This window comes from Amphiura filiformis, chromosome 16 (assembly GCF_039555335.1).
Source record: "Amphiura filiformis chromosome 16, Afil_fr2py, whole genome shotgun sequence".
Lineage (NCBI taxonomy): Eukaryota > Metazoa > Echinodermata > Ophiuroidea > Amphilepidida > Amphiuridae > Amphiura > Amphiura filiformis.
This window is the reverse complement of record NC_092643.1, coordinates 10,762,198-10,786,776: the sequence shown is the minus strand read 5'-3', so window position 1 is coordinate 10,786,776 and position 24,579 is coordinate 10,762,198. Positions and strand designations below refer to the sequence as shown.

Below are 24,579 nucleotides of genomic sequence, written 5' to 3'. Positions count from 1 at the left end.
ACATTGAGATCAGATCAAACTTTTAATTCACCAAGATAAATCACTGGTAAATTCCTATCTGAGCAATCAGGCGATATAACTCAGGCCAAATCAGGCCACATAAAATGGTAACAATTTCAATATGAAATTACACTCCTTAAAAGGAGACTCCGGCAATCATAACATTATGCCTTATATGTTAGAAAGCACGAATCACACAGTTTTATTTAAAACAAACTCATATTGACCATAAAAACAAATAAAAACAGTCGGCTCTCAACACCCGATATTCAAATTTCCTGTACCGAAACTGTCTAAGTGCAATGGCGTAATGGTTATTTGTGCTCAATTGTCGCCAGCCTTCATTGTATTACTGGGACGTTATTGCACTCGACAATTTCGGCGCCCGGGAATTTTGAATATCGGGTGTTGAGAAATAGATGTTTTTATTCATTTTTATGGTCACTATGAGTTTGTTTTAAATAAAACCACATGATTTATGCTTGATAATTATTTATCTTACATATAAAGCATAATGTTATGATTGCTGGAGACTTCCTTTAAAGTATTTAAAGGATCAAAAAATTTCATCCAGATTATCTTGACCATAATCGAAATATCTTTTTATTTTATGTGGCCTTGTCCATGCTCTACTGATAGAACATAATTCAAATTTCATGATATTTTTGCAAAACAAATTAATCTGTAAGTATTTGTTTTGTACATAAACATTATGTAGCCACAGGTTTCCAGTGATATAAAAATCTCAACTTTTTTTGAGAAAAGTGGGCAGATGATGCTGTGGATCACGAAATGACGTTAATGCCCTTTTAACTTGCATTCTAGTAAATATGCACCAACTAAAATTTTTTGAATTGAGAAAAATGCAATTCTAACATAGTATAATTAATTCAAGCAAAACCTAATTAATTCCTAATTAACATCACATAGTAAAATAAGCCTTTCTGTAAAAATATAAACCCATGTTATGTAATAAGTTGATGCAGTTACAAGCTGTATCAAAATGATTGGTACCCATCAGTTTTCATTGATAATGTTATAACAAGTCATAATCTATACATTCAATATATTTCAAGCGATCCAATGTTACATTTGGAACAGACAGGCTTTTCAATCAATATTAAAATTGATGGGTACCAATCATTATGATACATCCTGTAGCTGAAAACAGAACCAAAAATACTGACATGTGGAAACCTTTACTTTTATAGCACTCTCTGAACTTTAATTCACCCATTGCCATTTTCCGCCATGTGCGAGGAGAGACTCGATCTGGCAGCATGCATGAATGGGAATTAACCAGTCATATAACATTGCGCAAAGTTATGCTATTCTTCATTTCATGTCATTCCAGTTCGAGACTCTCCTTGCATCATGGCGGAACAGTGCAATGGACAAATGCCCCTTGCTAGGATTCCAACCCAGCAAATACAAAAATGTTTTTAAAACATTACAAATATGTAAAACATGTTTTGGTTTCGGTCAAAACGCTTTCTTAACATTTAAATGTTGGGTTAAATTACGGTCATGAAAACAGTTATTTAAACGTTTTATAGGAAAAACAAAAACCACCAGAAAAACATTTTCAAAATGTTGCTAAAAGGTTATTGTAAAATATTTTTGGCAAACAGTTTTGCAAAATATTTTGTCAACATTTAATAACATTGTTAGAATGTTTTGCCTCAACATTTTATACCCTTTAGATAACCCAACATTTAAATGTTTCCTGTAAACCTAATTGTGTTTGCTGTTTGCTAAGAAACATGCTCATCTATTAAGGTACAGTTTTTCACACATTCATGAAATGACATGAAACTTGTACTCCACAACTTGCGTTCAAATTTTCAACTATGATTATTTTTCAATAAAGTGAGCTTAATGAACTTTGCAATAGGGCTATTCCAGTTGAAATACATACATGGTACACCCCTATAGAATACATGACCTTACATACAGGGGTGTAGATTTAAAATGGAGTCAGGTCCCGCAGTCAGGTAACTCCATTTGAAATTCATACTCCCTGTGTGTGTGTAAGATTAAAGACCCATTCAGTTATCCCAGCTCAAGTGTAAAAAAATTAAAATTGTTTAAAATTGCTTAAAATTGAAGGATAAATCATTCAAATTGTCATTTGGTAATTTTTAAATGAAATATTTGGCAAAAAACAAAACAGATGTATCGACGAAGTTGAAGCCCCATTCAAATACATGTAGCTAATTTAGAAACAAATAGTGGCTGCGTAGGTTTGAAAAATGATCAATAATAAAGTCCAAGAGTTGGTGTCAAATCACATAATAATTTGGTTTGACACCAACTATTTCTCTTGGACTTTATTATTGTAGCTAATTTATATACTGTCAGTATATAAATTACAGCTTCATATGTAAATGTCTTCTTTTGTCTTTTAAAATATGCAGCTTTTGGCTGGACCACTAGTAGGCTAAGTTAGCACATCTATGACAGTGACAAAGGAACCAAAATCTAAATTTTGATGATCGTCCGGATGAGCAATTCACTGAATGGGCCTTTAAGGTCATACTTTCCATAGGCATGATAGGGGTGTATGGATTTCAACTGAAATAGCTAACATTTAGTAATAAGCTTATTTGACCTCATAGTGCCTGCTAGTGTTTATCTTCCTGGTCATCAATATTACTTCCGAAATATTCTGGTTCCTCATCATCCCATGCGTCCTCTTCCCAATCATCATGTCTCATTTGTTCAACAGCCTCCATTTCGTCCAATTCACCTCTGTACATTCTTCCGTCCCTCCGTATAGTACTCTTTGACTTCTTGCTCTTCTGTTTTTTAATATCTTTATAAAACTGTTGAAAGTTCTTTGCTAGATCATCAACATTGGTGTCTTTTTTCAGATCATCAAGTCCAGCATTTTCAGCTTCCATTTGTTTCTGTTTTTGAGCTTGTACTGCTTTTTGTATTGCACTATGATCAATACCAAATAAATTCTCCTGAAAACCAGAATCGATACTGATATCATCAAACTCATCTGATTTGATTTCCTCAACTAACACTTCATCTTGTTCTTCATCATTAGATGGTGAAGACAGACTTTCTTCTGTCTTGTCCTCTGTCTTGTCTTCTTCTGGACCAAGATCTGCAATGGATAGAAGTTGCATAACCTCTGATGCATTGGCAGCTCCTCTGTCTGTGAGGAAACACAACTGTGGTATCTTGCTGAGGATACGATTTGAAATCAGGTGGTGCCTGTATACAAAATTTAGATTTCAAACGAGCATGTAAGAGACAGTTTGTCTTCATGGCTACTAAAAAGCAAATACAGACAATTCGCCATAGAAGTGATGATGTAACAGGAATAACTACCATAGCAATAGGTTAAAACAATTTATGAATATATCGCACTGCACTAGTAATTTCATGCGGTACCTTTACATTGAAACATATGCTGATCACTCGCACCTGTAAGATGAGTATCTTTGAAAAGAGCGGTATTGTATTCAATCTATGATTGTAGTGCAGGGCGATATATATTCAAAAATTGTTTTAACACTTTTAACTTCTACGGCAGATAAAGTGACACACAGGTAGACAAACTGATACAAACATTAGGTGAGGGAGTTATGAGCCAAGGAATGTCCATAAATACATAACCTTTGAGATGAATGGAAAGGACTCTAATCCATTGTAGTTTGGAAAGTCACTTTATTTTGTTGAAACAATTTGAAACCATTTAGAGGGACTTTACAAGATCCATTGATGACCACAACAATAAGTCACATTGTCTGAAGTCACTTACAAATGGTGGATAAATCATGAAAATACCCAAATCTATGATCACTGTATCACCAGTGGTGGAGGAAATGTCCATGACATTCAGAATTTTTGACAGTGCAATTTAAAAAATAAATATTTGTGGTATATATTCCACTACCACTGTCACTGAAATACATCAAACAAGGGTATAGCGGTTAAGGCTTTGACCTGTAATTGCAGGGTATTTACAAGTCATAGTTAGAATCCCTCTAGCGCCAATATACTGTGCACTTGGGTAAGGTGCAGGGTCAGAATTTTGATGAGAATCCGTGAATCGATTCTCGCAAAGATTCTCATAAACTTTTGTAGTTTACACAAAAGTTGATTTGCAAGAATCAAATGATACCGCAAATTTATTCTGCAAGAATCAAGATTTATTCTCGCACTGTGAAACTAAATTCTGACCCTGAAGGTGCTTAATTACCTCACTTGCCTTACCCTGGAAAGTTGGGAAAGACTTTCCTGCCTTACCCTATCCAGATGCAATGGGGAGCTGTTATGGGATAATTACCATAATCACACGGGTATAAGCCCACCTTTGGTTATGAGCCCACATCCTATTTTTCAAAACATTCTGGAAACAAGGATGACTCTGGTATAAATAAGCCCAGTAGTACTTTTGATATACATGTAGTCCTAGTTTTTTAATCAGATCAATGGTTTGCTCTCACATTTAAGAATACTTAAAAACAGATATCAGTTAAAATTGACATTCAATATTTAAAACATTGACATAGTTGATACAAATTACTGGTACATCAGGCATGAATGTTAAACAAATTGCGAAGATTATTTGTTTGCTCTAAGTATTAGCCTCTCCTTGGTTATAAGCCCACCCCCATTTTTTGGAGTGAAATTGTCCATTTGGGGGTAGGGGGGCTTATACCCGAGTGGTTAGGGGTGGTGCAATAATTATGTGTACCCCGGGGTGGTGAATTCTCAAAATGGTCTGCCAAAAACGCTTGCCCCCTTTGGCCGTGCAAAAATCTTTGCCCCCCCTTTGACGTGCCAAAAACCTTTACCCCCTTGCACATGCAAGATTTTGGGGAACCCAAATTTAAAACCTTAAATTGTCTAATCATATAATGCGAGCGCAGCGAGCAGGAAATTTTGCATATTTGAAAGTGTTCCTAACGTTTTCCTACACCTTTTTAGGGCGTAATATAGAAACATTGCCCAAAATATCTGTGCCAAAAATCGCTTGCCCCCCCTTTCGACCTGCCAAAAATCGCTTGACCCCCTTCCGACCTGCCAAAAATGCTTGCCCCCTATAATTCACCACCCTGGGTACACATAATTATTGCACCACCCCTTACAGTATAAACAATGTGCTGAAAGGAGCTGCGCTGTTATAAGTTACACCACCCTGCCTTCAAATGGTGGAAATACCAAAAATATGACTCTTACCTGATTTTGGGTGCATATTTATTGAGTGTCATCTGTATCTTTAGATTTTCTTCATATGTCCCTCCTGGCCTCCAGAATACCTTACATGTGCTCATATCACCTGTATACCGCACCTAAACAACAAGAACAATATATCAATTTTTTTATTTTCACAATCTGATTCTCAATATTAACTTCCAGAAATTCACAGTCTGATTTTGTGATTTAATTGGGAATAGCACATAATGTCCATCCACTTGTCAAATGACTAGTTTTGTTTTACTCAGGGGCGTAGCAAGCAGGGAGACATGGTCCCCGAGCACAAAAGGGAAAGTTAAACAAGGGCTGATAATGGACAGCAGGGCCGGATTTACCATTGGGCCAGATGGGCCCGGGTCCAGGGCCCCCAAAATTGCCCTATATGCATCTTTCTTTAAACCCCAATAACAGCATGTTTTTTGGCCAAAATATGGCAAAATTGTACAATTTTCGGTGCATCGTGCGCATTCAAGTAAGCGAAATTCATGTTGATCTGGGGCTAAAATAGTCAAAAATTGAGTTTTACTGCATGCTTTGCACGCAAATGTCCTACTAACATCGGAACAAAATATGCTAGTCCCCCTCTAGGGGCGTATATTATACGTATAAACAAATACTTGGCCACTGACTTAAGTACACATGCCTTACTCAGCATGTGAGTTCGGGACATCCAAAATTTTGGCCTGGCCCATGGCCCCCATAAGGTAAATCCCGCCCTGGTTAAAAGGCCGCGTACTGCTCCTTGTCCATGGGCCCCTGATGCTCTTGCTACGCCCCTGGTTTTACTGTCAAAATCCAAATGTATATACTTACAGCTACAAGTTCTACTTGCATTTCTTGTAATTCCTCACTGATGACATTGGTAGTGAAGACGTCTTTGAGATTTTCAAATACAATAGTGTTGTAGGTCTTCAAGCGTATAGAGGCATGTGGAGGGATACTCCTGCCTTTGAGTCCAGGATTCAGGGCAGCAGGTGGTTTGAGCTATATCAAAGAGAGACAGAAAATGTTCAAAATCCTCTTGTACATCTACAAGTCACTGAATGATCGTCACCAATCTACCTGTCTGATTTTTTGACGATCTATATCCCAACCAGAGAGGGTTTATGCTTGGCGTTAGATGCAACTCGTTTAGTTGTCCCCAGGAGCAACAGATTAATTGGTGATAGGTCTTTCAGTGTACAGGGACCCAAACTTTGGAACAATATCCCTTTAAACATCAGAGTTTCCCCCACTGTAGATAGTTTCAAGAGTAACCTAAAAACTCACTTGCACTGATTGTTGCTGTTTTTAAGCCTTTTTCAGGTATTATATGTTTTTGTTTATATTTTGTATCTTTGTAAAGTGCTTTGATCAGGTTGGAAAAGCGCTATATTAAGTACTATTATTATTATTATTATTATAAAAAAACAATCCTATACATTTGGAACGAGTCAGAACATCATTACCCAGCAAACATAAAATAAAGTTTTTGACATAATGTTTAAAACATTTTTAAAACATTTGAGTTTGCTGGGTGCTCCAATGCAGTAAATTTACACTAATAATGGACTATTCCTGTTGAAATCCAAACACCCCCTATGAAAGACATGCCCTTAAGGGGGTACTACACCCTTGTGGTAAATTTGTGATTATTTTTGCATTTTTCTCAAAAAATAATAACACACTGGTAACAAAAGTTATGTATATTATTGGGGCAAGGAATCCAATTACTACACTGAATTTTCAGTGACTCAAGACAAGCGGTTCAGTATAAATGATAGGAAATGAGGTACATTCTAGCGGTACCTCTTTTCTTATCATAAATAACGAACCGCTTGTCTTGGGTCACTGAAATTCCAGTGTAGTTATTGGATTCCTTGCCCCTATAATATACATAACTTTTGTTACTACATTGTTATTAGTTTTTGAAAAAAAAAAAGCAAAAATAGGCACAAATTTATCGAGGGGTGTAGTACTTCTTAAACTCCCAAACCGGGAGTGTTTCAAACGGAGTCACCATTCAGGTAATCCCATTTGAAATTCACACTCCCTGTGTGGAAGATTAAGTTCATGTCTTTCATACTGGATTCAACTGGAATAGCCCAATATTCCAAAAAGATTAGAAATGGTTGTGTTTGCTGCTGGACTCATTTAAATTTGAAAATCATGATGGTAATTCAAATAACATTTATAGTACTCTTCTCAAAAAAGTTCATTGTGTGCTGATATACATGTAGAGGGAGGGGCAGCTCTGCTGATTGATATAATGGTATGGAGTAACAAATAAAGCCCCAGGAGTTACGGCAATTCTATGCTGGTGAACAAACTTTTACGTAAAAGCCTTTAATTTTGCCCCACCATTTTGCCAATGCGTGGAGCAAACTCTGCCACGACAGGTGTGCAGTGAGCCTGTGTCTAGCTATTAATTAATCAGACAAATGTGTAGGATGGATTTTAAAGTGTAAATAAAGTTCAAGAACCCCCCCCCCCCAATTTGTGCTTCTAGGATCAAGATAGAATAATGGTTTAATTGGTAATTTTTCATTGATTGTAAAAAAATAAAATATTTTTAGTTAATCTTATTCCTTACCACTGCAAGCTGATCAGGTTGTCTCAATGGTACCTTCCTCCTGTATTGAAAAATAAAATAAGAACTACTATTATTTATATCAGGCTTTTGAGCGATACAATAAAACTGTATAGTGTACAATATTTTCAAAATACCCGGATGGAATACAATATATTTTTTAATATTGTACGTGTATCCCGTACACGTCGCACATTACCATGGTGATAGCACCAACACGCGTCATGATACAACAGCACAACAATACAGACACCGTAACGGCTCACAGTATTCGTACTGTATAAACAAGTAAAATCACAAACTTAATTTGCGGCAATTCTGGATGATGATAACCTTAGGAAATATAATCCACATACAATTAAACCTATACGGTATATAATTATTCCGAATTTGTCTTTGGAAAGTAAAGAGCAGAAAACAAGAAGGTCAAGGTAAGGCCCATGAAAGTCAATTCCGAGTTTATCGTCCCTTTTTTTCCCCAGGTTGGTGAGGTGACTTTTTCATTTTCATTATTTCATCAGATTTCATTATTGACCTAAAGTGCGTATTGATTTAAAGCCACACTCATACATGTTATTTATAAACATGTTTTATATGGGTATGGACTAGAAAAGTTAGAAAAGAGCCTGGTTTTGGTTCCAAGTTATAAATTGATATGTTTTACAAATAGACAAGTCAAAATTTGAGAATTTGTGCTTACTGGAGGCATTTCGTGTTAAAAGTGGTTAAACAACCTTTTTAAGATAATTCGAGGGTGCTGAATTTGAAAATGCTGTTTAACCAGTTCAGTTTTGGAGTCTTAGCCCTCAAAATTCAAAAAACAAAATGGCCACCATTTTCAACATATTTTTGATAATAACTTGAATTTTAAACAGCATAGGAGGTTAAAAATGGTGGCAATATTCATGTTTATGATGCAGAGGAACCCAAATTGATTGTTACTGAAGTTTCAAGTGATATGGTTTTGCCCCCATGTTGAATTCCAAAATGGCCGCCATTTTCATCAAGTTTATGCATTTCCTGCTATAACTTGGATAGTAGGCAGCATAGAAGTTTAAAAATGATGGCAGTACCCATGTTTTTAATACCAAGGATTCCAAATTATCTGTTACCTACTATCTGTTGTAACTAGTCACGGTTGCCACCATCTAGAATTCCAAGATGGCCGCCATTTGCATCAAGCTTCTGCATTTCATGTTATAACTTCGATAGTAGGCAACATAGAAGTTTAAAAATGATGGCAGTACCCATGTTTTTGATACCATGGATTACAAATTATCTGCTACCTACTACCTGCTGTAACTAGTTTGGGTTGCCACCACTTAGAATTCCAAGATGGCTGCCATTCATTTGGCAATTTCTGGGTGTATTTATCATCTTTTTCATATAAAGGGTACATTACGTGCTGTGGCTAAGTGCACTTTAAATTTTAATTTAATATTAAATTAGTTTTCCAAGTGCATTTAAAAAGGTTAAAGATTACCAAATTACCTATTATACTTTACACACTTAATGTTACTTACGGCTAATTGTTCCCGTTAGGATATTGGAACTATTTGATTCTTTCTATTTGGCCTTTCACTTTGTAGTTCAGTGATTCCTAACTTTAATTGATGCCTTTTAGGCAAGAGTGCAGAAAGTTTCAAGTCTCTTCTGTTTCTGCACTCTTGTTGGCTGTTAAATGCACACGTATGCACAACCATCTGTGCATGTTTATAGCTTAGCTTTCATGCAGCTGCAATTGTTTATACATCCATTGGTGCAGTTGCATAGTGTTGGTGGTAGATTCTCCTGTGGACAACCCTTTGAGAATAGTATCACACATGCCTTATCGCATCTGTGCACATCATCTGGCATGCACCTTGCAAATGAATTGTGCTAAGAGCTGTCAACAATTGCTTGAAACACCTCTGTCTTTTTGCCGTAGCCAGCAGGCTGTGACACACTGTCACAACCAGTTATGAAATAGAAGCAAAGCTACCACTTGGCAAGGCAAGTTCCTGATGGATTTTGTGGATTGGGATGTATTTGGGCTTCTTACAAATTCTGCCTTCATCCACAGCTGAGTGCATAGCATCTTGTCAAAATAAGCAGCCAGCAAGACAAGTATGGCAGTGTCACGTACTAAAACCACTACAGCTTCAGCATTTGTGTTAATACAATGAAGTACAAAGAGAGTATCCGCCTCCTCATGGCTTCTAGGTCCGTTGTGTCCATCCCTGAATCTGAAGATCTAACTTCTGTGATATGTGCAAACTACAAGTGTTGTGGGTGCAATTGATACAGCATTTGTCATAAGCTGTTGAGATAGGAGCGGCAAGATTTGCTTTATTCTCTCCAAGTGAGAGAAAGTTAGTCCAGTTATTCGGTAGAGGAACGTTGTGGTTTTCTATTACTCGGCATATTGGTCGACACCCCGGGTTCGTTTTGTTCTGGTTCCAGTCTTGATGGAATCATGCTAGTATCTGTCAAAGGTTACCTCAATCCTCTGAAACTCAGCCGCCACTGCTTATATGCAGACTCCCATTCATGGCAGCAAGTGAAATTTGAACAGGCATAAGTTCATGCTGCAGAATCTTATCCAAGTTGTACCTCCTGCCTTAGAGGCTGTCACAAATCGCTGTAGAATGTTTCTATCTGCCTTAAGGGCCGTATTAGTGTTGTTTATGGTGTCAAGTGCGCTGAAGATCAGGAGTGCCAAGCACTTTACATTGGTATGGTAAAACCGACCAATCCCTGCAGAATCGCATATCCCAACTTAGACGCGCTAGTTCAAGTGGCAACGATTCAGCAGTCTACAAACATCTTGAGGGCAGCGGTCACAGCTTTGACATTGACAAAGTTTTCATTTTGGACCGTGAACTATGTTGGTTCGAGCAGGGAGTCAAAGAAGTGTGGGTACCCGAACAACCGTCAATCAACAGGAGCGGGGGCTTTAGAGTGAATCTGTCACATGGTTGGGATCAGGTCATCAAGCAACTTCCTCATCGATTGACCTGGGATGACCCTAAATCATCCATGGGGGGATAGGGGGGATAAATTCCCCCAATATTTTGCCAGAGGGGTGGTCCACCTCCTAATCCACCTCCTAATTTTTGCACACATTTGTACCATCATCTTATTCTGTTGCCAAAAGGTGCTTCACTATACTTCAAGAAATTTTTCGACCCCCCCCCCCCATGTCAAAAAGAAATCTATGCCACTAGCATTGGCCAAATCTTTGGTTGCAATATTCTTCAGTACAGGAGATGGTACCCCTTTGCTGAAAACATTGAATCATCCGAAAGCTGAGACGACTTCTCCTCATCGAGGTTGTCACGCTCTTTTCTGGATGGTGTAATCTCGTTGTACACATACTTCCTTTCCAATTGGGAGTGTTCCATCATCAGCACTTGTCTAATTTACTTGATATGCAAGTTCTCATGTTATACAAGAGAGTACCCATCTGCCTAATGCAGTGATACTTCTTGTGATACCTACAATCCCACCGCTCCTCTTCCCAGTACCATTCAACCATTCTTGGCTATAATCAGGGGATACTTGGTTGAATTTCCGCCCGGACTCCGTTACAACGAAATTTCCTGCCTGGAATTCAAGGAGGACTTTTGGTGGACATGGTGGAAGGTAGCTCATTTCTGCCATATAAGTGGTACCCCATTTGGCATAGTGGTAGGATCATACCTAAAAAAGAAAGTTAGCATCCTACTGAAGGCATACAAGTGGAGATCTCAGACACTATCACGGTGTGCTCTGATGAAAGCAAGAGAATGCTCACCATGTCCATATATTGCCAGATGATGTGCAATATGTGGACAGATGCGATAAGGCACGGGTGATACTATTTTCAAGGGTTGTCCACAGGAGAATCTACCACCAACATCTGATGCAGTAAGGCTTCACACAAAGTATGCACATTACCAGGCTTGTATTTGGAAACAAGCAGCCACCATTTCTCCAATTCTCCACAAAGTAACTGACATGGGATGGACCTACATAGATAGAACCTGGCTCCACAACTGATGACACTACCTCCAATTCCCAAAGCATGTCGCGAGATAGTTTCATGCATGTATAAATGACAATTGCAGTTGCAAAAAGGCTAAGCACATTTAACAGCCAACAAGAGTGCAAAAACAGAATAGGCTAAAGCCATTAATCAGAGTTCGGAATCACTGTACTACGAAATGAAAGGTCAAATAGAAAGAATCAAATAGTTGCAAGATCCTAACGGGAACAATTAGCCGTAAGTAAAATCAAGTGCCAATGTTACCAGTTTTATGAGTTGTACGGTGTAAAGTATAGGCCTAGTAGCTAAAAAGCGGCCATTTTGAAATTTTTAAACTTTTAAAATGCACTAATTCAATATAACTGTTTTTGTTTTTCTGAAACACACCCCAGAAATTACCAATGAATGGCGGCCATCTTGGAATTCTAGATGGTGGCAACCCTAACTAGTTACAACAGATAGTAGGTAACAGATAATGTGGAATCCTTAGTATTAAAAACATGGGTACTTCCGTCATTTATAAACTTCTATGTTGCCTACTATCCAAGTTATAGCAGAAAATGCAGAAACTTGATGAAAATGGCGGCCATTTTGGAATTCAACATGGCAGCAAAACCATACCAGTTAAAACTTCAGTAACAATCAATTTGGGTTCCTCTGTATCATAAACATGGATATTTCCACCATTTTTAACCTCCTAAGTTGTTTAAAATTCAAGTTATTATCAAAAATATGTTGAAAATGGTGGCCATTTTGTTTTTTGAATTTTGAGGGCTAAGACTCCAAAACTGAACTGGTTAAACAGCATTTTCGGATTCAGCACCCTCGAATTATCTTAAAAAGCTTGTTTAACCACTTTTAACACGAAATGCCTCCAACCTTTTAATAAAGCACAAATTCTCAAATTTTGACCTGTCTAAAACAAAAATATATGTTTCCAATTGCTAAAACTGGTGAAAACACTGATACTTTGAAAATAATGAATTATTTTGGCATTTTTGAAAATTTGATGCAGGTGTTTTGGTGTCCAAAAGTGACGCTGGGCGGGACGATAAACTCGAATCGACTTTCACGCGCCTAAACTTACATGTACATTGCAATACACATTGGTTAAACCCGGTGGCTAGGTATGCTTAAATTTTCATTTTACCGAAATTACCGCATAGCAAAAGCCTGATATAAATAATAATAATAATATTGAATGGCTTATTTTCGTGTGATACAAGAATATATGCACTCGATAGAAAAATATTCTTGTATCACACTCAAAGCCATTCAATATTATATTTGTTTGGTCCTCTTTGTGTTAGGCATCACTTAATTTAGTGGCCTCTGAGTATTTGGTATTGCCTGCCTTCTACCAAATTTTATAAAATACCGGTAATTTAAAATAGTTACATTGAGCTGTCCATTTACATGATGTAGTTTCAATGCAAGGAGGTGGCTTTGCCCATGCAGTTTCAATGCTTTTCAAGTCTGCTCCATCATTCTGCCATGATATTGTGACTTATAGGCCAGGGGCTATTTTAACGTGCCTCACTGTCACGTACGTGTCGAGATAAGATATTCGTACAGTGACAATTAACAATCCGTGTAGATATGCTTTAATAGTAGACAATGGTAGAGCCTTTCTTACGGTCACATTCAGGTAAAAATGTCAATTTTTTTATTTTTGAAACGCACTTTACTTCATCAACACTTTTATCTCATTGCACGAACGTGACAGTGAGGCACGTTAAAATAGCCCCTGTTATAGGCCTACCCCATTTTGAACTACATGTAGCATCCTCAATAACTTACATGGTTATGCCAATGTTTGCAGCAGTTTAAGAAACTATAGGTATGCCAGGCAAACACATTTGCTAGTCAGCCAAATTCGCCGACAATGTCAATGCATTTTTACATAGAAATTTAAAACAACTGGCCGAAGAAAGAAACCTACATAAATATGTTTTCTATACTTCCCTTGACCCAAATATATGATTTTTTATGGTGATAAGACACTAGCACATGGAATTTTAGAGGGATTTTGATAGCAGTTCCATTAAAAAAAGCTGCTATCATAATGAGACTAAGATCTAGAAACACCGCCGAAATGCCGTTTTGGGGAATTTTGCTAGCTGAATCTTTTTGACATTGTTTGATGAAAGTCAATCTTTGACAAGATGTAACTTTGCTACGGAAAGTGCTATGAAAAAATGGTTTTCAGTTTTGGCTTTGTTTACTCAAGGGCTTTAATTTGATAAGATGATGCAGTTTGATGGCAAATTTGAATTCACCTAGCATACCTAGAAACTAGCATGCAATTGAATGAATAGTGTAACAAACTCCTGCATTCCTGCTTTGGGGGGCGGGGAGGTACTGGCATATTGGCACACATCACATGCCTGTCAATAGACCCCCTTTTTTTCACACTTCACATGCACTTTTGAACAAATTTAACATTTTGTAACCATTTTACTAGCTTCAAAATTGCAAATTTTCACAAAAGTGTTGAACATTTTAGCCTAGAAAGTTAACTTTTCACTGTCAATAGCAATGACTCCCAATTTTTAGCGTTCCCACACTTTATTAATATGATTATATGACCCCCATTTTCGTGGAAACCACACTGGCAATTGCCATGGCATGCATGATGGTGACAAGTCTTGAGTAAGCTTAAACTTACTTTGCTAGAAATGACTCTAAACGACGAACGGATCTCGTGTAATTTTTACCACAAGTAGCATTACTTGTATGAAAACCACATGTTTCTCTCCAAGCGTCAGACACAGGATTAAAAGTGCATTTTCTTGTACAAACGATCCAACGGAGAGGTCGGCAAATTTTTTGCATGGAGGCCGCCATGACAGTTTAGTGTTTGTAGAATTTGTTTAGTATGACTGAACTCGATGAGCAAAGTATAGATCACCAGATTATAGTTTCAAAGATTTTATGCAGTGTTTCAATCTTTTCTTTTAAAAGGTGTACATAATGCTCATGTGCGTGATTGTATTTTGAGTATTGTTTATTATTTTAATGTGTAACTTAGTGTAAAAATAAACACCATATCCCATCATCCCTCACTTTCAACCGGAAATAGCAGACAGCTTATTCATCGATATCCGTGTCATCCTTCTCGGCCCTGTGACTTATTGAAAAATGCTTTGAATTCTTCATATTATAGCAAGCGTATCAGTTTTTAGGTAGAAGACATGTCTTCCAGGGCCTTTAGAAAACTTCACGGAACTGACGATCTGTTCCCAGATTTGCCACCGGAGGAGGAATCAAGTGATGATGAAGCTGAAAATGCTGTAAGCTTACCAATACCACCACCGGTTGAAACGAAAACAGATGCTGGCAATTTGTTTGACTTGGTAAGAAGTTCTATTCTATAGTACTATTAAATTACAATTAAAGCAGGCCCATTTCACAAAGTTGACTTGCGATCGATGTTACGCTTGATTTAAATAGGGGATTGGCATTGCCATTGGGGCAGTCATAGACCTTAACTTAAGCATCATATTTCGAGGCGCGGAAAGACACCAAATTGGTGTCGTATGACCTTTGACATTCTTTTGTGGTGAGTGACATGGTCTTTCAATTCATGCCGAGTGTCCTTGACAGGCGTGATTATGCTTCAGTGGTCATGAAAGAATTCAAAAGATAACCTCTGCCCCAATAATCCCGAGCTATTGTCTGAAACTGCTCCTCGGTCTCGGAAGATGTATCATAAGAACTCAGTCTTCAAATGATAGTCATGTAACGACCAAAAGATAAATTACTGACTATCATTGAAGACTGAGTTCCGCAGTCTAGCATTGGGGTATGTCTCCGAATTTGTGTTTCTGCTCGCACCCTGCACCCTTGCTTTGCACCGCCCCCAATCACATTCATGATCGCATCGACCGAAAAGTCATCCTCAATCCAGGCCACTGATAACCGGACGATGGAATAGAATGTGGAGCTACACGTATACGTGTACGATTTCTCAAAATGTCAGAATCAGTGAAGCATGACACCATGATAAGCAATGGAAATTCGGAAGTAAACAATGTGACGCTGATTCACGATGGGTAAAGCGCCCAAAAAAGTTGCTCAAACAACACGTTGGCGAATTGTACGAGTACGGACTCGGTCAGAGTCCATGCCCGGAGGTGGGAGGGAGGGGGAAGAGGTCATTCAACTTTAATGCGACATGTATCTGCCTACTGGCATTGCTTAGTATGAGCCTATTAGTATAAAAATGGGTCATTGGGCATAACAAAATGAAAAAGGGGTAATTAGGTATAAACATTTTGAAGGAAGGGGGTCATGTATAACATTAAAAAATGGATCATTATTTTCAAGAAATGGAGCTAATATATTTTGTTTCTAATTTGAAAATTTACAATACACATTTGTGAAAAAAAGAAAAATTCAAAGATTCCGAATCATTTTTATGATAAAATTGTAGAAAAAGAAGGTCATTGGTCAAAGGTCACTCACTACACCACACCACACCACACTCTCCCTATACACACCCACATGACCCACCCTATCAAAGCCCACCCCACCCCACCTCACACAGTTGACATTTCAAGGACTCAACCCAAGTCAACCAACCAATGGTTATTATGGTACATGTAACTCCTGAAGGTAAAATCTACAATGATGTATCAACTGTATCAGACAGCAGTCATGTTGGGATATTTGTGTGTGTGTAGACAAACATACCGTACATGTAAATTGCAATGTATTCAAATACATTACAGAAAAATAACATCATCACCATCATCATCATCATCACTCCCAGGGGGGCCACTCATATATAAAAGTTGTAAGCATGCGTGTGAATGCACTTCAGAAAAGCACCCTTAACAAGGACAACCATTGTGTCTTCAAAATGACCCTTAACAAGGATAATGGTTGGTTAACCATACCCTTTACAGGACAAAGTTACAAGTGGATTAAATCCAACCCTTAGCAAGGATGCATGATCAATTTTGAAGAAAAAAGTAAAAGACATCAACTTTCAAGGTTTCTTATTTCCTTTATTATTATACTCTAATTGGACACTTCCTAACTGGATTTGGTAGGCTTAGGCCTACTCAGTTATAATTATTCAACAAATTATGACCATTGTAGGGGTAAGAATGTGATTAGATTTAACTACCCTTAGCACGGACACATGGTGTCAAAAATGACACCCTTATTTGCTATAATCAATGATTTTGAGATTTTAACATATGGGCTGCGGGCCCGTGTTGCAGTAGAAAAAACCACCCATATTCCGCGTTTTTGTTCACACGCATGCTTACAACTTTTTATATGAGTGGCCCCCCTGGGTCATCACTTTCGTCATCATTGTTATCATCATCGTCATAATAATATAGAAGTACACCATTAATTCTAAACATCTTTTCAAAATTGACCCACACAAATGTGCAGTGAGTTATAACCCCATGGATGAGTAGTACCAATTTACTGAGTGGGAGCTGAGATGTATGTACATGTAGGGTCCAGTGTGCATGTTCCTCTCTTTCAAGAGTTTAACATGTTTAATGGATTGGAAAGTTCCATGAAAGAACTCTTAGATATATTTTTATAGTCCAAATACTTAATTAAATAATGCATGTAATTAATTATCAATTATTTCATTTTTTAATGATAATAATAATATGATTCTGCTAAGTGACAGATAAATCTAATTTGGTGGATATGTAGGATATATGACAGATCACAGATTTGACAGCCCCAATTAATTTGGAAAATAGCCAAATAAGTAAAGTCAACAAATTTGAGATTTATTTTGACATTTTTAGATAATCATTTCATATTTTACATGGATTTAACTGGACTGGACTCGGACCGGACTCGGCTTTGAATCCGAGTCCTTTTGTGTCCGAGTCCGAGCCGAGCCGAGTCTTTTTGTGTCCGCGTCCGAGCCAAGTCCAAGTCCAACAAAAAGTGGACTCGAGTCCGAGTCCAGACTCGAACGATACATCACTGGTTTTTCTGCTCGCACCCTGCACCCTTGCTTTGCACCGCCCCCAATCACATTCATGATCGCATCGACCGAAAAGTCATCCTCAATCTAGGCCACTGATAACCGGACGATGGAATAGAATGTGGAGCTACACGTATACGTGTACGATTTCTCAAAATGTCAGAATCAGTGAAGCATGACACCATGATAAGCAATGGAAATTCGGAAGTAAACAATGTGACGCTGATTCACGATGGGTAAAGCGCCCAAAAAAGTTGCTCAAACAACACGTTGGCGAATTGTACGAGGCGGACTCGGTCAGAGTCCATGCCCGGAGGTGGGAGGGGGGGGAAGAGGTCATTCAACTTTAATGCGACATGTATCTGCCTACTGGCATTGCTTAGTATGAGCCTATTAGTATAAAAATGGGTCATTGGGCATAACAAAATGAAAAAGGGGTAATTAGGTATAAACATTTTGAAGGAAGGGGTCATGTATAACATTAAAAATGGATCATTATTTTCAAGAAATGGAGCTAATATATTTTGTTTCTAATTTGAAAATTTACAATACACATTTGTGAAAAAAAGAAAAATTCAAAGATTCCGAATCATTTTTATGATAAAATTGTAGAAAAAGAAGGTCATTGGTCAAAGGTCACTCACTACACCACACCACACCACACTCTCCCTATACACACCCACATGACCCACCCTATCAAAGCCCACCCCACCCCACCTCACACAGTTGACATTTCAAGGACTCAACCCAAGTCAACCAACCAATGGTACATGTAACTCCTGAAGGTAAAATCTACAATGATGTATCAACTGTATCAGACAGCAGTCATGTTGGGATATTTGTGTGTGTGTAGACAAACATACCGTACATGTAAATTGCAATGTATTCAAATACATTACAGAAAAATAACATCATCACCATCATCATCATCATCACTCCCAGGGGGGCCACTCATATATAAAAGTTGTAAGCATGCGTGTGAATGCACTTCAGAAAAGCACCCTTAACAAGGACAACCATTGTGTCTTCAAAATGACCCTTAACAAGGATAATGGTTGGTTAACCATGCCCTTTACAGGACAAAGTTACAAGTGGATTAAATCCAACCCTTAGCAAGGATGCATGATCAATTTTGAAGAAAAAGTAAAAGACATCAACTTTCAAGGTTTCTTATTTCCTTTATTATTATACTCTAATTGGACACTTCCTAACTGGATTTGGTAGGCTTAGGCCTACTCAGTTATAATTATTCAACAAATTATGACCATTGTAGGGGTAAGAATGTGATTAGATTTAACTACCCTTAGCACGGACACATGGTGTCAAAAATGACACCCTTATTTGCTATAATCAATGATTTTGAGACCCTTAACACGGGCCCGTGCGGGCCCGTGTTGCAGTAGAAAAAACCACCCATATTCCGCGTTTTTGTTCACACGCATGCTTACAACTTTTTATATGAGTGGCCCCCCTGGGTCATCACTTTCGTCATCATTGTTATCATCATCGTCATAATAATATAGAAATACACCATTAATTCTAAACATCTTTTCAAAATTGACCCACACAAATGTGCAGTGAGTTATAACCCCATGGATGAGTAGTACCAATTTACTGAGTGGGAGCTGAGATGTATGTACATGTAGGGTCCAGTGTGCATGTTCCTCTCTTTCAAGAGTTTAACATGTTTAATGGATTGGAAAGTTCCATGAAAGAACTATTAGATATATTTTTATAGTCCAAATACTTAATTAAATAATGCATGTAATTAATTATCAATTATTTCATTTTTTAATGATAATAATAATATGATTCTGCTAAGTGACAGATAAATCTAATTTGGTGGATATGTAGGATATATGACAGATCACAGATTTGACAGCCCCAATTAATTTGGAAAATAGCCAAATAAGTAAAGTCAACAAATTTGAGATTTATTTTGACATTTTAGATAATCATTTCATATTTTACATGGATTTAACTGACTGGACTCGGACCGGACGGCTTTGAATCCGAGTCCTTTTGTGTCCGAGTCCGAGCCGAGCCGAGTCTTTTTGTGTCCGCGTCCGAGCCAAGTCCGAGTCCAACAAAAAGTGGACTCGAGTCCGAGTCCAGACTCGAACGATACATCACTGGTTTTTTCGCCATGATATTCCATATTGTTATACATAAAATTTTCCTTCCAATTTAGTGGAATATTTGATGTAAAAAGAACCAATGCGATGCGTCACATTTACAAACTGTATGTACATTTAGAATTTCATATGGTTGTACCATGTGCTTTCGTTGGACTGTCTATAATGTACAAGATCATTGGGTCACCCCAGGTAGATACAATGTATGTAAATGTTATTTTACCAAATGTCACTTTATTCTTATAGCTTCAGGAAGATGGAAACGATGTGAGTGAAGAAGAACCAGAAACTGAAATCAAAGTAAATGGGACAAAAGAAAAGGAAAAAGACTGAGGCTCCCCAAGGTGGTGCCAAAAAAGAAAAAAAAGAAAAGAAGAAAAAACAGAAACAAGGTGGATCTGGCGGTAACAAAGATGAAAAACAGGTAATGCTGTCTTTAAAACAAATACTTAAATATATGTTTAATTGTTTAAAAAAAAGAGTACACCTCATCAATTGAATAATATGTGACAGGAAACTTTTATTAGCCTCAAACATGCTTGAATCACTTATTAAATAAATTTTAGGAACAATTTGAACAATTATGGATTCATGGTGATTACATTTGAATATCTGTGATTTTGAAACTTTCAAAGTAGATAAAAAAATACCATTTAATATATCTTTAATTTTGAAAAATTGTTCATTTTGAAATATCTTTAGTTTTGAAATTTGTTGAAATTAAATGGATGTTATAAAATGCCATTTATATTACCAGGAAGAAGACATTGATGCCACCATCAAGGAGGTCAATGAACTCTTGGGTCCTTTGCCAAATGGTGGACTTCAAGGAAGCAGCAAGCAAGATAATGTTGGCTTAGAGACTAAAGCTTTACTCACAGTTGAACATAGATTTCTGAATCCGGAAAATGAGATGAAGAAAATATTTGGTGCTCAGGTTATCAGAACAGAACAGAGGTAAGGTACCTTAACCCCATGAGAACTACCTGCCGATTGGCCAAAATGAATATTGTGTTTAATTTTGAACCAATCAAGGAGGGTATTAATAAGATCATCTGCAAATGCAAGTTTGACCATAAATAGTTTAAAGCCTAGTCATAATTGGCAATTGAAATGAGCATTTCAATTTTCAATCAACCAATCAGAAATGCTGTTAGATGACCAGTACGGCCCTGATTTGGTAAAACGATCTAACTTGAAATTTGGACATTTTAAGATAAATCCATATCATGGGTAATGTTAGGGCGCTCTTTCCATTGGTGACATCCTAAAATCACCACAATGCCACCAAATAATGAGATTTTTATATTGTCTAAGACATTAGATCTGTTTAATAATTTATTCAAAAAGAAAAACGTCAAGTGTTCAAACTTTAAAGCTCTTTTTCTCGAAACAGCGATTTTAATTTCAAGTTAGATCATTTTACCAAATCAGGGCCGAGTAGTGTCCAGAGGGTTAATTTTTTTGATAGATGGTATTTTCCTGATAAAAAGCCAATGGTTGGTTGGTTGGTTGGTAGGATTTTCCGCCTTTAATACAGGCGCACCACAGATATAGCTGTGTCAAGTTCATAAAAAATGTCCATTAGGAATGACAAATATTGTCCCGCCACCATCAGCATTAATCCGTCTTCCGTCACAATAAAACTTTTGTCCATTCAAACATGTAGCCACAAAGAAAATTAATTTTCCCGTCACCGCGAAAAATACAAAAAAGTGCTCATTAGTGCTCAAAAATGCCACATAACCCAGACAAACCTACTACTATAGACAATGATTGCCAGATTCTGACTGCATCTACAAGTATTGAAAACATGAATGTTTTAAGCAACGCCCGTGTTTCTACTGAGACAGATCAACCTCCTACCCACAACAACAACCGAATTTGTTTCTTATCTGAAATCAAACACTTAACAATTATGATTTTTCTTATATATTTACAGGAGAAGGAACAGAAACCGTCAATATCACAGAGCCACATGGTTAGCTACAGCTAAAGCAGATTGGCCACATATGGGCAAGACTGGTAAGGATATTATAATCAGAGGAATTTTAGTTTATAGATGAATTCAGAGAAGAACGGCAGTCCATTGCTCAGGTTGACGCAAGCACCCTGTTAATGAGCATCATACATAGAGCTTTGTTTGTGCCAACCAATGTTTTGACACATAATCGGCCAATCTGATTACCACGTCTGTTGTTATGATTGTCTTTCAATTGAATCAGCCAATTAGAACCCCACTTCTTTGTTTTCGCTGTGCACGCTCTCAAAATGTAAACAAGTGCCCGTTCTTCTTTGGCAGAAACTGTAGCGTATTATCTTTATTGCACAGAGGACTAAAAAACCACAATGTGATGTGGTGCAGAAGGGAAACCCCGAACAAGCACAAAGCCCAGACTGGAGCCTCCATTTTTTACACATCAACATTTATATTAAAGAATATAAATGAAGAACATAAAATATTGTTACATATTGAAAATTATATCCCTTCTTTTTTGCCACAGGTCTTACAATGAATACACTAGAAACAAAGGCTGGGTAAGTTGTTGCCTTTACTTCGAGTCTCGTTTATGTTGTTGTCACAAGTTGTTGCAGTAATTTTAATGTCATTTGAAGTGTACATGAATGTGTAAAACTGAAGTTGGCTGCGTACATGCAAACAAAAATGTCAAATAAATAAGAACATAAAATTGAAGACCAAATTAAAAAGACAAGTTGGCGTATGACGTCCTACCAGACCAAAAATGCTGTACTGCGCGGATCAGCAACCAATCACGCTGCACCTTTGCCCTGATGTCAGATGCAAACTAGTCTTTTTAATTCGGTCTTCAATTATAGCGAATCATGAAATAGGCAATCTGTTTGTTTATATAAGAACCCTGTTATCAGTACATGTGGTAGTTGTGCTTAAAACTTAACATGGTCCAATCTCTGTTATGTTTATGTGGCTGTATGGTAATAGTTACAATGTAATAATTGGCAGGCAATTATCATTATAATCTTCACCATTTTTTTGTGTGTTTATATGTAGGTATCATCACTTTACATTTGAGCATTCAAGAGATTATCAGCAGGTGCAGTTTAAATTCCTAGATGCTGTGGCTTCTATGAATCCAGGCAATATTGCGGTGAGTTTTAGAAACTTAGCAGACTCAGTACACCGGTCGATCTTACCGTTTCCGATGTTGATTAAGATACTTCTTGCATCGATCCCGAGATGCGGAAAAAACCAATAGTCATTTTGTCCCACATAAATGAATAAATAACAAAAACCCCGATCCCCGAGTGGACTCACCCATCCGGTGACGTCACACACGATAATCATCCCTTATCCTCCTTGGTTTCTAGATGAGATAGACGTGTGGATTTTTCTTTACCAACGCTAAGTATCATTACGAACCAAAGGACGAGATATACAGTTTGTTTGTTACACCTGAGGTAAAAACCAACCAGTATAGTACGCTAGGGAGATAGTTTTGACGACATTTTTCGGCTAGAAAAGTGACAAAAACGATCCAAAAACTTAGCTTGTATGAGTGTTTCCGTTCAGATACGGGACACACGTTTTTTCAAAATGGCCGCCTTAGGACGCCATTTTATTTTTGTTCTCACGTAAAACAACTATAGCAGACTAGTAAGTTACAATAGATGTTTGTACAGTACTGTGTATACTTGTATGGTGAGTGATTTTCGCTATGTTTATGGTGTGCTCTATCGTTATATCTTTCAGTACGCGCCTGATGACGAAGTTACTGCTAAGAGTTCGTGGGTTTCAAGGACCAGCCTGACAAATCTATAGCAAAAGGTTTTCAGTTTTTCATCCCTTTGTACATATATTTTTATATCATACCACTACATCTGCGACAGCCACTGTGCGTGTGGGTCTGCTTATTGGGCTTGAGCTTGTGTTCGGGGGGGTAGTGCTATACGCTCCCCGATTACTACAATGTCCAGGCCTTGTCAATCATGCCCTTCCCTTGTGGCAGAGTGGGACCCGCATCCACTCTGCTACACCCACAGGGATTGCTCTAAATTTAATAAGTGTGCTTCTTTTTGCATAGGCTTATCGGACATACACTTCGAGGATTTAGAAAGTAGCGCTCGTTTGGGTCGTCGACACAGACAGAAAACGAAGACCAAGAAACAGAAGCCTACAGGTAAGATTGATATGGTAGGTACTAGCGCGGCCGGCAAGGGCCACGCTAAGGTAACCTCTGGGGCTCCGGTCCCGGCAAGCAGGCGGACCCTCCGGGACTGCTAGCGAGCCCGAAGGCCTAGCAGCCAGCGAAAGCACTGACAAACCGTCTAAGCTAGTAGCAGGCAGCAGGGCGGTACTTGCCCTAACAGGCGAGTACCAGTCTACCAGTGAGATCTCTAGCGAGTTTCTTGCAGGTGGACACCCGTCTATTGCTGGATAACGAGCGGTCTAGCACCGCGAAGTAGCCGGCGATGGACAGTATGCCAAGGGTACCCGGCTTGCCTGGGCTGAATCCTAGCATACAGCGTGCGAACGGACCTCCGGGCTTGCCTCGCCGGTTCAGCACGCAGCGCCAGTGGAACCCTGGGCTTGCCTGGGTTGATCCACGCACGCAGCACGCTTTCGCTCCCCGCAAGGGTCGTAATGAAACGGCATGGGTTTAGCAGAGACGATACCGGGGCTAACGCTTCGGGTGTAGTCTTAGCA

General features: G+C 38.1%; 2 protein-coding genes across 2 annotated transcripts in view; one reads left to right on the top strand and one right to left on the bottom strand.

The window, feature by feature from the left end:
• Positions 1-825: 825 nt before the first annotated feature.
• Positions 826-14,660, bottom strand: LOC140135551 (uncharacterized). The gene is made up of 5 exons (XM_072157088.1): positions 14,461-14,660; positions 7,790-7,829; positions 6,031-6,201; positions 5,200-5,312; positions 826-3,225 (listed from the first exon to the last, which is right to left on the bottom strand). Exons 1-5 carry the CDS (start codon positions 14,637-14,639, stop codon positions 2,625-2,627), a joined length of 1,104 nt encoding a protein of 367 aa, XP_072013189.1. The 5' UTR covers positions 14,640-14,660; the 3' UTR covers positions 826-2,624.
• A 210-nt stretch (positions 14,661-14,870) lies between these two features.
• LOC140135550 (ribosome quality control complex subunit TCF25-like) overlaps positions 14,871-24,579 on the top strand; it is a 32,603-nt gene continuing 22,894 nt past the window's right edge. Inside the window, exons 1-6 of the mRNA XM_072157087.1 lie at positions 14,871-15,148; positions 20,142-20,319; positions 20,653-20,852; positions 21,838-21,920; positions 22,400-22,433; positions 22,927-23,023. Of these exons, the coding sequence (XP_072013188.1) occupies positions 20,200-20,319; positions 20,653-20,852; positions 21,838-21,920; positions 22,400-22,433; positions 22,927-23,023 (534 nt within the window). The 5' untranslated portion in view covers positions 14,871-15,148; positions 20,142-20,199. The remainder of the gene's footprint in view (positions 15,149-20,141; positions 20,320-20,652; positions 20,853-21,837; positions 21,921-22,399; positions 22,434-22,926; positions 23,024-24,579) is intronic.

Excerpts from the sequence above, each read along its gene's own strand:
- LOC140135551 (XM_072157088.1), bottom strand. The coding sequence starts at position 14,639 with ATGGCGGCCTCCATGCAAAAAATTTGCCGACCTCTCCGTTGGATCGTT. Across the intron at positions 6,202-7,789 it reads AACCTGATCAGCTTGCAGTG|CTCAAACCACCTGCTGCCCT; the intron begins GTAAGGAATAAG and ends TCTTTGATATAG. Across the intron at positions 3,226-5,199 it reads AAATATGCACCCAAAATCAG|GCACCACCTGATTTCAAATC; the intron begins GTAAGAGTCATA and ends TTTTGTATACAG.